This window comes from Scardinius erythrophthalmus (assembly GCF_964197995.2).
Source record: "Scardinius erythrophthalmus genome assembly, chromosome: 15".
Lineage (NCBI taxonomy): Eukaryota > Metazoa > Chordata > Actinopteri > Cypriniformes > Leuciscidae > Scardinius > Scardinius erythrophthalmus.
Window position 1 is genome coordinate 25,741,370 of NC_138235.1, and position 15,956 is coordinate 25,757,325.

Below are 15,956 nucleotides of genomic sequence, written 5' to 3' on the forward strand. Positions count from 1 at the left end.
TAGTTCATTGAGCGAATTTCACATAAAACTAAACGTTACTCTTCTGTTTTATGACAAACGGCGACTTTCTTGACTTTCATAATTACCTTTTGAATTGACAAACATCATATGTGTAGTTCAGGGCACAGTTCAGACGGGATAAAAAGATAAGTTATCTCTCGCCATTGACTTCCATACATACTTTTTCCGAAATAAGGTCCCATGAGCCGGAAGCGGAGGGGCGGGACTTAGGGTCTCTATTTGAGCTACGTCGGTTGGTGACGCCCCTTTGGAAATGATTTGTCTACATAGCTTCTCCAGACCCTACACTCAGTTTCAACTGAGAAGGGTCTGGTTTTAACCAGGGTCCCGCTGATTTCATGAGGACACTTGAACTTTACTCTGCATATAATAGTTTTGAATGTGTTCACTTAACAGCTACCAGCCATTTACAGTACATTAATATTATATTTTGTTGGCTATCAGTGCCCAGGTATAGACACAATAATAGAAGCAAATAGGATTACATGTTCAGCATAATATTAATATTCAAAAATATTAATTTATTTAAAATGGCAATTGTGTTTCCTGGACTAGGAAATAGAGACACTCAGGGGCGTAGTTTGTGAGGGGGTTGGGGGGGAGATACCCCCCCCCCCCCCCCCCCCCCGATATTTAAATCTATGCATTACAACCCCCCCCCCCCCAATATTTATACCATGATCACAATATCAGGAGGCATACCCAAACTTTAACCCCCCCAATGTTCAAACCAAATCTACGCCTCCCTGTGAATCTTTCATATTGTGAACCGTATTGGAATAGGACAATCAGCCATTAATTTGCAGTGCTGTTCCTCAAAAGCAGCATCCTCTTCTGCACTGAAGTGATTCTTCCAGTCACCAACCTCACCTATAAAATACAACAAATACAAATTGAGAAAAAGAATAGGAAAAATCATTCAGGCCATGTTGCTCAATTGTACTTAAAAAAGAAAAAAATGAAAATAACCTTTTCTCATGAACTCTGAGGCGGTACGATCAAAGATTGTGTCTGGGATAGTTGAGTAGTTTGCCATGGGGTTTTCTCGCATTGCAGAAAAATCTGTCATTTGCACAATTTGATCTATCACACTTTTTGATAACTGCTTTCCGAGGAATTGAGCAATGTGGGTTACTTCACGAACAGGGTCCTGGAATTATAAATAAATGATCAAGTCCATCCACCTTCATTTATATAGCGCTTTTAACAATAGCCTATAGATTGTTTCAAAGTCAGCTTTACAGTGATAATAGGAAATTAAAGGGGGGGTGAAATGCTATTTCATGCATACTGAGTTTTTTACACTGGTAAAGAGTTGGATTCCCATGCTAAACATGGACAAAGTTTCAAAAACTAAGTTGTACGTTTGAAGGAGTATTTTTGTTCCAAAAATACTCCTTCCGGTTTGTCACAAGTTTCGGAAAGTTTTTTTCGAGTATGGCTCTGTCTTACGTAAGATAGAGCGGAATTTCCTTATATGGGTCCTAAGGGCACTTCTCCGGTAAGATCGCGGGCGCGCGCGCACTCGTAGAACTCGTGGGAAATTGGAGGTTGCTACAAACGTCGACCAAGATGGCGGCTGTCACAGCGAGCTGTGAAACGCTGCTGCAGATTAACACCAAATATCTGGTATTACAGATGTCTGCAGGTCTGTTTCTTACCAGATTTACTGCAGTTATAATACTATCGTTGTTTCATTTGCTCCAGTACCGAAAAGTGCGGGTCAACCGCTTTGTTTGGACAACTCACAAACGCCAACACGGGCACTCTTTAACAACTAAAGATCAACAACTCAAACCCGGCTTGGAGCCTTTACTATACCAGCTGAACTGGGTCCTTTGCTGTGTCGTTGCTGTGTCGTGCCTGTTTGGCATAATAAGCGCCTTAAATGTTGTTCAAGTCCCTAGCCAATTTACTTGTCTCGAGAGAGTGACTGAGCCTGAGTGGGGGTGTCCGGCCTCGCGACGTGGACGCGGCGGAGAGACGGACGCGACCTTCTCACCCACCCGGAGAGGCGGTTTGTGGTATGCGCCCAATGCCCAGCGCGGAGGAGCCGTGTGTGGAGAGCAGCCCTGGTTTTCGTCTGGCCGGCCTCATGTACCAAGTTTGCAGTGCTCCATCTTGTGTATGCGACCGGAGGATCATACAGGTTTTACCTCTCGTCTTAACATCGTTCCCCAGTTCGAACGGACAACCATTTCGACCCGCGCTATCATCTTCCACCAGTGGGTAAATGACTTTAAGTTTAAACCGATGGGCAAAAGAGACGCTACTGTAGATATGCGCCAAAAGTCCTCATTAAGACTCTTACTCTCTGTTCTTTTATTTATCGGAAATATTGAATTTAATCCTGGTCCGGGCAAAAATGCCTTTATGTCCGCTTTTCTATATTTCCTGGGATTTTATACTCATGTTTTAAATAACATTCTGGGCATGGGTTTACATGCAGGTGTCCCACACAATGATTTTCAACCGCAGTGCTTTCAACAACCTGTAGGCACATCGGTTATACCTCAGTTGCTATTTAATTCTCCTCTTGTTGCACCTCAGTTGCTATTTAATTCTTCTCCTGTTATCCCAGGCTTTAATCCTAAACCTGTTAGAGCACAAAAAAGACCTTTGTGTCTAAAGAAAAATCCAGTTACTTTATGCCAACTTGGTAGAATTAGAGGTTTCAAAGTTTGCCATCTAAATATGAGAAGCCTTGTTCCCAAACTGGATGAATTTAAAATCATGCTTACTCAATCAAAGGCTCATGTTATGGCAATATCTGAATCATGGCTGACTCCTGTTATATCGGATTCATTTCTTGCGATTGAAAACTATTTATTATATCGCAATGACAGGACTGATAGAACTGGTGGTGGTGTTGCTCTTTATGTAAATAAAAAATATGCACATTCTATAGTAAAACTATCAACAGTATCAGAGTCACTTCAATTGGTTATTCATTTTACTAATCAACTTTCAGTTACTATTATTGTCACATACAAGCCTCCAAATGTCAGTCCAACTGCATATTTATTGCAGTTCTCGGACTTAATAAAATCGGTTAAAACTAAGGAGCTTGTTATTCTTGGTGACATAAATTTAAATTGGATTGATAATTCATCTAAACTTCTGAAAACAACTGCCATAAAATATGGTCTTCATCAATTAATTAAAGATCCCACCAGATTTGGTAAAACACGAAATTCTATTTTGGACCTTATTTTCACTAATCAACCCTCCAAGTATGGCATATCAGGAGTGATAAACACAGCAGTTTCAGATCATTCACTCATATATGTCATTAGGAAATGTTTTAAACAGCCAAGATGTCATAAAAATAATTACATTAAAAAAGTCCCAAATTCAAAATTGTCCCAGTTTAATGCTGAATTTGCTGATACTGATTGGAGTAACGAGATGTTTCTGAAGAATCCCGATCATGTTTTGTCAAATTTCCATAGGAGAGTGGAGACAATACGTCAAAAATATACAACTACCTGTAAAATACATATTAAACAAAATACAGTACCTTGGGTAACTTATGATATTTTACAGCTCCTAAAAAAGAAGGCCTCTTCCTTGAAAGCCTACAGATTATTAAAAACACCTGAAGCTAAGCTTATTTTCACACAGTTTAGAAATAAGTGTAAATTTGAATTATACAAAGCAAAACAGTCTTATTATGAAAATCAAATTAGTCGAACAGTTTCCAACCCAAGAACATTATGGCGAACATTGAAATCTATAACTGGTGAAAAAAAATGTAAAATTAATAATAGTTTGCAAATATCCATAAATGGTACTCTTCTTACTGATCATGATAAAATTGCTAATTCTTTTAATGAGTATTTTATTGCATCTGTACAAGAATTATCTTCTAAATTTACTATTCCTCTGTTTCTCACATCAGTACCAGCATTATCTCAGCAATTCTCTTTTTCTGAAATTGTACAAAATGATATAACTAATATTTTGTGTTCTCTGAATGCTTCTCATGCTTGTGATACAAATAATTTAAACATGACTTTTCTTAAAACTCATGCCAGTACTCTTATACCACTCTTGCATCATTTAGTTAATTTGTGTATTAGACAATCAGTATTTCCTGCCTTGTGGAAAACGGCCCAGATCACCCCGATGTTTAAGTCTGATGATCCAACTAATATTTCGAACTACCGTCCAATTGCAATTCTCCCAACCATTTCCAAGTTGCTTGAAAAAATATTGTACAATCAACTAATTAACCACCTTGAAAATAATAACCTGCTCAGTGATTGCCAGCATGGCTTTCGACCCTTACGGTCAACTATGTCGGCTTTGTTGCTTCTCACTGAGCAAATACGTGCGTCTTTAAACAAGGGTCAGATTACTGGAGTTATATACATAGATTTTCAGAAAGCTTTCGATACAGTCAATCATCAAATTCTGTTAAACAAACTTCTTTCTTTTCATTTGTCATCTTCCGCAATAGATATGTTTACATCATATTTAAGTGACAGATCTCAGACTGTAAGAATCGGCTCAGTAACATCACAGCCACGAGTGTGTTCTATGGGAGTTCCACAGGGCAGTATTTTAGGTCCTTTACTTTTCCTTATGTATATTAATGATCTTCCTTGTGTTTTGAATTTTTCTAGTTCTTTGCTATATGCTGATGACACTGTTATTTTTCTTTCTGGTTCTAATATCGACACAATTAACTACAGACTTAACACAGATCTGCAGCATTTACATAACTGGCTGCAAGATAACCATTTAACACTTAATGTCAAGAAAACACAATGCATGTATTTCTATTCATCTAGGAGACAGCTATCCATATCCAATCCTATCACTTTTTCTAATCAAACGCTTTCAATTGTATCAGCATATAAGTATTTGGGAGTCTATCTTGACTCACATCTTACTTATCAAGAACATGTTCAAACCCTAACCAGAAAGTTAAACCAAAAGTTATATGTTTATAGCAAAATTAGACCATATTTGTTGCTTTCTGTTTCAAAAACCTATCTTCATGCCATCATTCTGTCCACTTTGTCGTATTGTTTACCTGTTTGGTCACTAACAACAAATGAGATTATTGAACCTGTAATAAGAATTTATAATAGAGCTCATAAGATCCATGTCAGGCTTCCAGGCTGGACTCACCACTGTACTGCACTATCTTTGTGTAATGCCTTGACATTTCAGAACTATAAAATAAGCCATGGGATAAACTTGTTTTATCAAATCTCAAATGGACACACTGTAACTGCTCTAAACGAATTGGTTCCGAAACTTAGCTCAAGGTCTGAGCGCACTACGAGATCTTTTACAAATGGACTCTTGCCTTTACCGGCTTTTAGAAACTGTTATGGACAGAGATCTTTTTTTCATGTGCTCACTAAAACCTGGAATGAGATCCCACAGCACATCAGAACTATCACCTCAAGAAGACTATTTAAAATAACATTTGCTCGCCATTTAATGGACAGGTATAGCTGTGACCATTGAGACGGCTCTATAGCCCCTCTTGTTGTCCAATATCTTGGTTTGTGTGTCTGTTGTTGTCTCTAGCTGTTTAGTGTGTGTGAACTTTGTTGTGTCTGTGGTTTATATGTTCTTCAGAGCAGGAACCTGCTGAAAATCAGTTTTATACTGAGCCAGGCCCGATTGTCCTTAATCTTTTCCTGTTTTAAAAATATAAATAAATAAATAAATAAACAGAGCAAGAGAGTGAAAGCAGTTCGCCATCAAAGCGCCCTGCCCGGCTTTTGAGAAGTCAATGTCACCAAAGAAGTGTGTTTTTGGTTGCCAGGGCAAGACAACCCTGCACAGATTCCCAAAGAACCCAGCGTTAAGGAACCCGTGGATGGAGTTTGTTTTCCTGAGCATAAACGGAGTTGTGTAAGACTGTTGTTCCCTGCATTTCGACGATGATTGTTTTATAAACAAAGCCCAGATCGTCGGATTTGCAGATCGTCTAATGCTTAAGGATCGAGCAGTCACAATGATAAAGGTTCGCGGTCGTGCGTTGGAACGGTGAGTAAAACTGTTGAACAAATGTCTCTGTGTATTGTTAGCTCGGCGCGTTAGCAAAGCTAAGCTTCGCCCACACGGCCCGCCCCCAGCCGCTCGTTTTTTTCCGGAAAGACTCGGTACAGCCAATCTTTCAATTAAAAATATAATAAAACAAAAGACTTTTTGGAGATATGAAGGATGCAATATTACTCTATAGGTACTCAAGAATAACAGGAGATTGAGTGAAAATGAGCATTTCACCCCCCCTTTAAAGTATTAAAGTAACAGAGATTGTTTTGGCTTTACAGCAGCTCTAGAATAAAGTTATTGTCCAGCTAAAGTTAGTTTTTATTGATTCACTTCCGTTGCAAAGATCATTAGTAAGTCAAGTAAATTATAGTCAAACTAAGACTAAAGAGGAAAAAAAATGTATGTTTTGTAGAAATCAGACTGACCTCTTTCATGTCTTCGAAGAATGTGTAAAGGATTTTCTTGTTTTGCCTTTCCCTCCAGTATCCTTTAACATGGTCATACCAGGATCCCCAACCCACTGACAAAAAAAAAATGATTCAGTCATTAGTTCATTTAAGTCATCATCATTTAGTCCATTCACGTTTTAAACGACACAGAATAAGGCAATTGGTGTAATGAATGAATGGTCTAACTGCAGCATGACTCACATTGCCCTGTCATGAATTTGTCCAGATATTGTTGCCAAGTGCCAGGCTCTGGCTGGTTAAGATTCATGCGGTCAAAATGATAATATGAAACCACAGTGTCTTTCGGATTACGGGCCATATATATAACCTATGGAGAAATGCAGGTGGGGTTGGCATTCACGTAAAATTATTTCATATTTTTCAGTACAGCCCACAAAAACTTATTTCAACCTTGCAACCAGCCTCCCAGAAAGAACGAGGCACAAGTTGGATAGGAAGATGAGTCTTGATAACACGAGGCGGATCCATAACCTCCAGCTTAGTTATACCTAAAACATTACACAGTTTAATAAAGGATACCTTGCATATATGTGTGTGTGTGTGTGTTCTTGTATATATGGCCTATGGTTTATGAGGACACAAATGTGTATAATGACATAGGTATTACAACGTATTCATGGTTTACAAGGACACTTTCAAATGGCTTAAAAAATACAAAACTGTGTTTTATAATAAAAGAAGCAAACATTTAAAAAACGGTTTAGGGTTGTATAGGTGTCGGTGTAGTGGGAAAGAAGTTTGTACGGTATAAAACCATTATACCTATGGATAGTCCCCGTAAACCACGTGTGTGTGTGTGTGTGTGTGTTCTATTTATATTACATTGTGGGAACCAAATGTCCCCACAAGGATAGTAAAACCTGAGATCACCTCCATTGTGGAGACCAGCCAGCGGTCCCAAATAGGGAAAGTGATTAATAAACTAGATGATGGTTATCGTATGTTAACATTTGATCCATTAATACTAACACTTTATCTTCTATTATACATGTATTATCTTTAAAAAAAAGCAACTTTGTCCTATTATTGTTGTCCTATTGTTAGTTTACTGCTTCTATTGTTCTCAATTAGATAGGATAGAATAGGCCTACAGAGTTTGTACAGTATACAAATCATCATCAGTATACAATGGAGAGTCCCCAAAGATAGCTAAACCGAGAGAGTGAGTGAGTGAGTGAGTGAGTGTGTGTGTGTGTGTGTGTGTGTGTGTGTGTGTGTGTGTGTGTGTGTGTGTGTGTGTGTGTGTGTGTGTGTGTTTAAGTTGCTAAACAGTTTTTGGTTCTATAACACATACCAGCATTTAAACCGTCTGCAGAGGTCATCTCTAAGAACGGCATGCGCTCATGAGTGGGCGCGCGCCTGCACTTTTCCACATTTCCTTCATTCAGGATGCCATCCACTACTTCCTGTGTCCATGTGGTACCTTTTACAAACAATATGATTTTATTATTTAAATTGATTCGTGATGTTTTCGTCATGTTGTTTTCTTCTTCTGTACTCTACCTGCTTTAGGATATGTGGCAATAAGCAAATCCTCTTTTGACGCCTGGAAGTGCTCCACTCTTGCCCAGTACTTCACCACCCGCTCTGGTAATGGGATACCCTGAACTTGACTAATCACTTCGCGTGTTGTCCCATCCATATTTACCTTATAATTAGCTGTAATTAAGTTTCATAGTTATTAACCAAAACATAGTTATGTTTTTTCTTTTGTGAGTCCAATTTTCATCGCTAGCAATGACATGATTTATTATGCTGTTGCTAAACGATTTAGTAGTAGCCTAGGCTACAAAGCGAAATAATAGAAATAATTAATAGGCTATACGCTGTTTTTTTAATGAGTATTTAATTCATATCAGCAAATACCTTGAGAACTTTAGACTGGAGCCGACCGGTCACGTGAAATTTGTCTTTCATACGTTTTATTAGGTCGTTACTGGTTGGTACACATTCTGCTTGTCAATGAAATGCCTAGCCTAGTGCGCACTTTCGATCTGCTTTAAGGCTACCTGAAACAATTTTAAAACCATTTGTATCGTTATTTAACGACAATTATATAAGACTAAAAATATAGCCTTGATATATACCAACAAAATAATTAATATCCTTCTTCTAAATAAAGTGTAATAAGGCCCCGATCACACCAGACGTGTTTTTCAGGTTCGAAAACGCGAGGCGCACAGCACTGCCCCGATCACACAGAACGAGCAGTGCGCTGCGTTTTTTATGTTGCTAGGCAACCACTGAAACAACTGTCCTGTCAGTCAAATAAACGTCAAATCAGCCTTTTATTAACTTTATTTACTTTATGTTAACATTGTGGTAGTTACTGTTCGTTAAGCTCCTGGTAACCCGCGAGAGCACCACAAGTTTATCTTCCATCATCGGGCGCGTCGGGCTCGGGCGTTCAAGCAACTGCAGCTTTCATCATCACCAAAACGGAAGGCCCGCCTCTCCATTCATTCGATTGGACAGTGGAAAAAAACGCGATGACGTCGGTTGCTTTTTCCGCTCTTCTCCTCGGAGTTGCTTTTTCTTTTCAACTGCAAAAACGCGAGGCGCATAGAGCAGAGGGCCTTGAGCAGTTCATAAACTTCTTAAGTTCAATGAAACTGCAGTAATAGCCTAATATTAATTTCCACTCGCGGCTGTTAGTTACAGTATTAACGCGTCTAGATAAAATACAGATTAGTGAGAAGGTAAAAATGCAAAATAAACAGAGAATCGAAAATAGCCTTACCTATAGTCAGATACAACACTGAATAACAGCAGAACTGGTGTATTTAGAAAAATCACTTGCGCGCTCTCGCCGACTTCAACAACTGACTGCTTTTCCAGAATGTGATCTGAAACTCCTCTCTATTTATTTGCCCAGTTGCTGCGTCGCCGAGCAACTAAAGCAATAAAGCGAGAATGGCCCAAATCGAAACTGCTGCAAGCCAACACTTAATAATAAATAGCCCTAAAAATGTCATCTGAACAACAAACAGTAAAGCAGACTATGTTTTATTTCTTTATTTGTTTTAATAAATGAGTTGCCTTGTGTGTTGACGTTTTAACTGATGCACTGCACTGAGTTCATTTTATTGTTACTTACGTCTGTGCTGTTTATGATGAATAAAAGTATATGTGCATTTTCCCTGTCTGTCAGTTTAACATCTGGCATTCCATGAATAGGGTAAAAACAGATTTTTTTTCTTCATTTGACGGGTAAGTAAAATGGGGAAAATAGTATTATATGAGCTATTTTATTTTCTAATCATTTTCTACTAAGATTTTTTGTGTAAACTTCCTAAATGTGGCTCTTGAAATGAATTTCTACTGTGTCCATACGCTCCTGTGCAGTCAGTAACTCTATCCTCCCTGCAGCAGGTGGCGCTACTGTGTAAGACTTTAGCTCACTAAGCGGCTCACTGACGCTGTAGAGGGAAAATGTGCGTGAGCGTGTGGACTGAGGGAAGCCCCTAGTTAGCCAAGAGTGGAAACATGGATGATGAGGAGGTCGCCGAAAGCTGGGAGGAGGCCGCCGACAGTGGGGTAAATATGGGCTACTTGCGCTTTCCCCGCGCTTGCACAAACTGTCTTTTCAGTGTGGACAGCCTCGCGTGGAGCTTTAGTGTGATTCATGCCACTGGCTTCATGCTAGCTCGCTAGTCACGCCTGTGTATTTAGAGTTGGGCGGTAGGCCGCAGTTAAAGGGAAACTGGTCCCAAAACAGATGTTGTGGGATATTTATACTCTAAACAGTATGTAAAAATAGAGGCAATTTTGATGATGGTAGTTGGTGAAGCGGCACGTTCGTGAGTCACGTAAAACAATTTGTGTTTTAAGCAAAGGACATAAACTACCTGCTAACTAATGCTAGTTAGCCGGTGCAACTTCTGATGCTTAAAAAGGGGGAAATCTTTCTTTGCCATCGCGTCAGAAACCAAAGATGGCTGCCGAATGCACTGAGACCTGTTGGCTGTCATAGATAAAATATTGTAATCGTGTTTTAATATGTGTAGACAGAGTTGATTTTATGTGAAAATATCGAGTATCGAGGTGGGATAGTCCCCATTCAGACAGTCAACAGGCGGTTTTCACAAGTTTTCAGTTTCTCTTGGGCTCTGTTGTAATTGTTACGTGGGGTGATGTATTTACAAATCAACAAATCGTTATTTTATAAAAGAAAGAAAAACTTTGAATCACTTTACTTAAATGTTTTCATCTGTACAACATAATTTGATTATGTTGAAGTAGAATCTTATTGACTGACAGTCTCAGCAGTCTCCATTCACTTTCAGTAAAAAAAAAAAAATACATTGAAAGTAAATTGTGACTGAGAATGACTAACATATTCTGTTGTGTTTCACAGAGGAAAGTCATACAGGTTTACAATGGAGTGTTTGATTAAATGATGGCAGAATTTTAAATTTTGGGTGTACTGTCCCTTTAACTGTGCCCTTTAACAGAAAAAGTCCATTTGTGTGAATTGGTTTAATCTGTCTCTTGTTTTCTTCGCTCTGATTTAGTGTATATATTTGATAAATCAATATGTAATTTATCTGCTTTCAAATACTGAACTCAGAGACTTATTTTTCTTAAAGGTTTGGCAGTAACATCTACACCCCTGCCATTAGGCTCTGTAAACACGTTTCCCTCCATTTGTATGTTTCCTCTGTCTCTGTTTAGAAAAGCCTTATATTGTCTACTCAAGCAGCACTATGTAATCCGGCCCTGTCATTAATTTAGCCGTGGCACTATGGATGTATAAATAACTTTGTGAAATTGAAAACTTGCTGCTGCTTCAGAGGCCCCTCCATGAAGCGGTCTGCATACTGTTATGGAAGATTGCTGTATTTCTCCAGTAGAAGTTTTAATTATTTTCTTTGTCTTGACATTGAATTTAGGAAATGGAGAGAAGACTAGAGGAAAAGCTTCGAATCAGTCAGAAAGAAAGGTATGTCAGGTCATTCCTGTGTTTTGTGTCCATGTTTTGCTCAGTGTGCCTTGATTTACTCTAATAATCATACAAAAATGTCTCTTCCAGACTTTCAAGTGGCAGTTCGAGTCGTTCTCCGATGAGAACAGCAATCGTAATCCAGGATGACTCCCTCCCCGCGGCACCCCCACCACAGATTCGTATTTTGAAGCGACCCTCCAGTAATGGATCTTTAGGATCGTCTGTGACGCAGACTCGACCCTCCCCGCAAGTTAAATCCTTAGCTCAGCGAGAGGCAGAATACGCAGAGGCCAGGAAGAGAATCCTTGGCAGTGCTACCCCTGATGACACACCACAGGAGAGACCCATTTCAGACCGGTAAAATACTGACATGGTGAATAGAGCAAAACTTGTCATGGTTCTGGAAGCTACAAGTATTTTTTTTTTTTTATGAATACGTTTAACCTTTTCCCATGCATTCTCACCATTAGATCTGAGATAGTGTGCTATATATGCTTCTGTAGAAGCCAGAAGCTAGTTTGATTTCAGCTTCATAATAGCGGAGTCTATATATATATGTGTGTGTGTGTGTGTTTATACACTTTTTCAAGTTATTATGGAAGTGACATTAGTAGGATAAGATGAAAAGCATGAAATGTGCAATGTCTTGCAAAAGGCATGAAAACAACTAATATCTTGCAAAAACTGAATAGAGATTATCGAATTATCAAAAGATTTGTGAGTAATTTAGAGCACAGAAGAACTCTGTCAGATAAAGGTTAGTTTAAGGAAAGTTTCTGTCAAAAAAATAAATTTTATTAAAAGGGAAGCTCTGAAAAACCCTCTGTTGAGCAGCAAACAGGCTTCGCTGGAGTCCCACGAACCTCTCCATGGAAAAAGATGTTTGAAAATGTATTTCTAAACCACTGTGAACGTTTCACTTTGTGAGCTGACAGCCCCAGAGACACCAGCGACTTCAAATACCTGTTTGCTGCTCAACAGAGGCTTTTTTATAGTGGCTTTTCTTTCGAAATTACACTGCCGTTCAATAGTTTGGGATCAGTAACATTTTTTTTTTAAAGAAGTCTCTTATGCTCACCAAGACTGCATTTATTTGATAAAAAAAATTATATATATATATATATATATATATATATATATATATAAATAATAAAACAATAAAACATATCAATGCAAGGATGCATTCAATTGATCAAAAGTTACAGTAAAGACATTTATAATGTTACAAAAGATTCTATTTCAAATAAATGAAATAGAACTTTCTATTCATCAAAGAACCCTGAAAATAATTGTACACTGACAAAAAAAAACTGTTTTCTAGATTGATAATAATAATGAATGTTTTTGAGAATCAAATCAGCGTATTAGAATGATTTCTGAAGGATCATGTGACCCTGAAGACTGGAGTAATGATACTGAAAATTCAGCTTTGCATCACAGGAATAAATAACATTTTAAAATATAATCAAATAGAACACCGTTATTTTAAATAGTCATATTTAACAATATTACTGTGTTTATATTTGTATTTTTAATCAATTTAATCAATCAAATAAATGATTAAATTGATTGGTGAGCATAAGAGACTTCTTTTAAAAACATAAAGAAATCTTACCAATCCCAAACTTTTGAACGGCTGTGTGTGTGTGTGTGTGTGTCAAGTCAAGTCAAGTCAAGTTTATTTATATAGCGCTTTTCACAACACAGGCTGTATCAAAGCAGCTTCACAGAAATAAATTAGAACAATACATCAATGTTTGTTTCTAGTGGAACGTCTACGTTTGGTAATGCTGATCAATAGTATCGTTGATTGATTAATTAAATTAAATATCCCCAACTGAGCAAGCCAAAGGCAACAGTGGCAAGGAACCGAAAAACTCCATCAGGTGACCTAATGGAGAAAAAAAAAAAAACAGTGTGTGTGTATATACTGTATATATCACAGTATTACTGTATTTTTGAACGAGTAAGTTCAGCCTTGGTGAGCATAAGATTTCTTTTGTGTATGTAAATATATTTCCCTGTGCAAATATGTCAAAGCAAGATATGTAGTTTTTATACTTACCATAGATTTTTTTTTTTTTTTATTCAATTAAATTCAGTATTTCATTAGAGAATGGTACACAATTTTCATATACTTTCTTTGTTTCCATTCAAAGTTGAAATTGTAATTTGTCCTGGAGCCGATTTGTTTTGTTAATGGTTTAGAACTGTTCTGGTTCTAATATCTGAAGAGAATTAATGCAAAAGTACTTCCAGAACCAAGGACGCAGCAATTTTGTTATTTAGGAATGGCTGCTTTTAAATGTCAAAATGCTTTTGATATTTTTGATTTTGATATTTTACATATTGTCTATCCTCAATCAGATCTCCACGTGGAAGCAGCCATACACTTTCAGAGGAAAACCGATCAGGAAACCATGTTGTTCGACAGCCAGCAGGTCCAGATGGTACACAAGGCTTTCACCAGCGCAGATAGGAATAGCAGCCTTTCCTGGGAGGAAGCGAGAGGCGATAGTGAAATACGGTCTCCCAAAATACGGTTGAAAATCAAATCATTTTTATCAATATTTAGGATGTGGGATGTTTTTCAAGTAAGTATAAAACCCTCTCGAATCCAACACATGGCGTGTGTGGAATGTAACGGGGGAAAGAAACATGATCCAGAGGAGCGGATGGGGAACGTTCCCTGCTTTTTACACTGTGATGAGGACCTCGCTTCCGGACACTGCTCACTGTGATGTCCAGCCCCCACCCCTCAAAATCAAAAGGAAAATAGAGAGAATCGAAACAGAACTGCAGAACTATTGTCCCTTCCTCACGTAACTCAGCCGTCACTGGCAGCCAGCCTGAAAAGTCAAGCAAGCAAGCAAGCCCTCTGAAGAGACATTTGAAATGGAAGATAGCAAGTGCTGGATGTGCTTGAACCGATAAAAGGATGGTATGAGGCACCAGCTTCCTTCAGCAATAATTCTAGAAATATCACCAATTATTCAGACCTCCCTTCCACACTGTTCTCTCAAGCTTTTTTATTGCTTGAGTTTGTCTTTTGTTTTAATTTTGGTTATTACTGGCTCGGTCTGCTAATTGCCATATGTTTTTAAATGGGTAAGAAACAGTGAGGGTATAATGCGGAAACTTAAGCTGACTTTAAGTTCTTTATTGTTTACGGTTATTTTTTGTTGTTGTTGTTTTACTCATGAGTCTTCCTCTGACTGTCCTGATTTCTACATGAAGTAAAAAGAATAAAAACAAAAACTAGTCCAGAATTAAATGATTGCAGCAAATGGCATTTTTAACCCATTTCCATGCCTTTTATATGATTTAAAAAAAGGTAGTGAATTTTAGATCTGTGCATTTTTAAGTGAAATCCAACAGAAGGATGAGTTCTGTAAATGTTGTGCTGGGAAGAACCGAAGGGAGTGAGGTGGGGGGGATGATTTCGCTGGCTCCCCTCGCCTCACTTTCTCATCAGATATGCTGTTGGCCATTTTCTTTTCTCTCTCTCTCGCTTTTTTTTTTTACTTATGTAGGAACTCAGGTTGTTGTGAGGAAATATGAGCGAACGAATGAAGTTGTGTATCAGTGAATAGGTTTTTAACTGAATGATGGTGCAATGTTAAGCTTACATGAATGGCTTCAAGATCATTTGAGAAACACCTCTATGACTGGATTACAGAATATCCTATAAGAGATTATTTAACTTTATTGAAACCTAAGAGAAAAGTGTGTCACACCGGTGGCTTAACAACGCAACTTTATTGGAGTGTTAAGTCAGTTGATTTAGTTGCTTTGGCTCTTGCAATACAATGTCTATACACGAAGAGCCATACTACCTTTCCTAACTGCAACTCCCTGCTTTTTTTCTTTTTCTTGCTTTTTTTAGTTTCCTTCCTTAAACCTTTGTCTCCTGTGCTGTCCAGGAATGATATCTCTGACTCCTGCAGTTTATGGAAATACCCTTTAATCTGATATGTCATTGTTCACCCATTGTACTGTAACAAATCAGACCAGACGGGTATCATGCCCTGCCTGAAGACACAGAAATCTGTCTGTAAATACTTTTCAAAATGCCCATTTAATAAAGACTTTTTAAATAATGTCTCTGGAAAACATTTTTGAAAATATTTAGTCCCCATGGAATCAAAATCAACAAATCTTTGTTGTTGTTTTTTACACAATGTTAAAGTGTTTGTTATAAAGCATTTATCCATGCACATAATTACTTCAAATTATGCCCTCATAATCTTTAATCAAAAACTCCTTCCCTTCCCTTGAAATGACGTCTGTTCTTATCATGATGTGTCTCGGCTCTACTTTTCTTTTCACTTTTAATTTAGTCTTACCTCTCGTTATCTGTTTATAGGTATTATGCAAACTCGTCCTCTATATGTTTATATAAAAAAAAAAGTCAGCTATAAATTAAAATTCACTGTTTTCTAAATGGATGTTATTTATTGGGGTCCATTTTTCGTACCTTGCCTAATACATCTGAGATG

At 37.9% G+C, this 15,956-nt stretch overlaps 2 protein-coding genes across 2 annotated transcripts; one reads left to right on the forward strand and one right to left on the reverse strand.

Moving 5' to 3' along the window:
• Positions 1-709: 709 nt before the first annotated feature.
• Positions 710-9,336, reverse strand: LOC308703659 (sulfotransferase 1C4-like). The gene is made up of 8 exons (XM_081387390.1): positions 9,253-9,336; positions 8,016-8,171; positions 7,807-7,935; positions 6,903-7,000; positions 6,693-6,819; positions 6,468-6,562; positions 991-1,171; positions 710-891 (listed from the first exon to the last, which is right to left on the reverse strand). Exons 2-8 carry the CDS (start codon positions 8,152-8,154, stop codon positions 779-781), a joined length of 882 nt encoding a protein of 293 aa, XP_081243516.1. The 5' UTR covers positions 8,155-8,171; positions 9,253-9,336; the 3' UTR covers positions 710-778.
• Positions 9,035-15,898, forward strand: szrd1 (SUZ RNA binding domain containing 1). Its single transcript, XM_081387392.1, has 5 exons — positions 9,035-9,722; positions 9,882-10,049; positions 11,405-11,454; positions 11,545-11,814; positions 13,825-15,898. Exons 2-5 carry the CDS (start codon positions 9,999-10,001, stop codon positions 13,934-13,936), a joined length of 483 nt encoding a protein of 160 aa, XP_081243518.1. The 5' UTR covers positions 9,035-9,722; positions 9,882-9,998; the 3' UTR covers positions 13,937-15,898.
• The last annotated feature ends 58 nt before the right edge of the window (positions 15,899-15,956 follow it).

What these genes read in the sequence shown, in the direction of transcription:
- LOC308703659 (XM_081387390.1), bottom strand. Translation starts at nt 8,154, where the DNA reads ATGGATGGGACAACACGCGAAGTGATTAGTCAAGTTCAGGGTATCCCA. An exon ending in TGCCACATATCCTAAAGCAG is followed by an intron (nt 7,936 to 8,015) that starts GTAGAGTACAGA and finishes TGTTTGTAAAAG; the next exon opens with GTACCACATGGACACAGGAA. An exon ending in TCTGGGAGGCTGGTTGCAAG is followed by an intron (nt 6,820 to 6,902) that starts GTTGAAATAAGT and finishes ATTTCTCCATAG; the next exon opens with GTTATATATATGGCCCGTAA.
- szrd1 (XM_081387392.1), top strand. Translation starts at nt 9,999, where the DNA reads ATGGATGATGAGGAGGTCGCCGAAAGCTGGGAGGAGGCCGCCGACAGT. An exon ending in CGAATCAGTCAGAAAGAAAG is followed by an intron (nt 11,455 to 11,544) that starts GTATGTCAGGTC and finishes TGTCTCTTCCAG; the next exon opens with ACTTTCAAGTGGCAGTTCGA. An exon ending in GAGAGACCCATTTCAGACCG is followed by an intron (nt 11,815 to 13,824) that starts GTAAAATACTGA and finishes ATCCTCAATCAG; the next exon opens with ATCTCCACGTGGAAGCAGCC.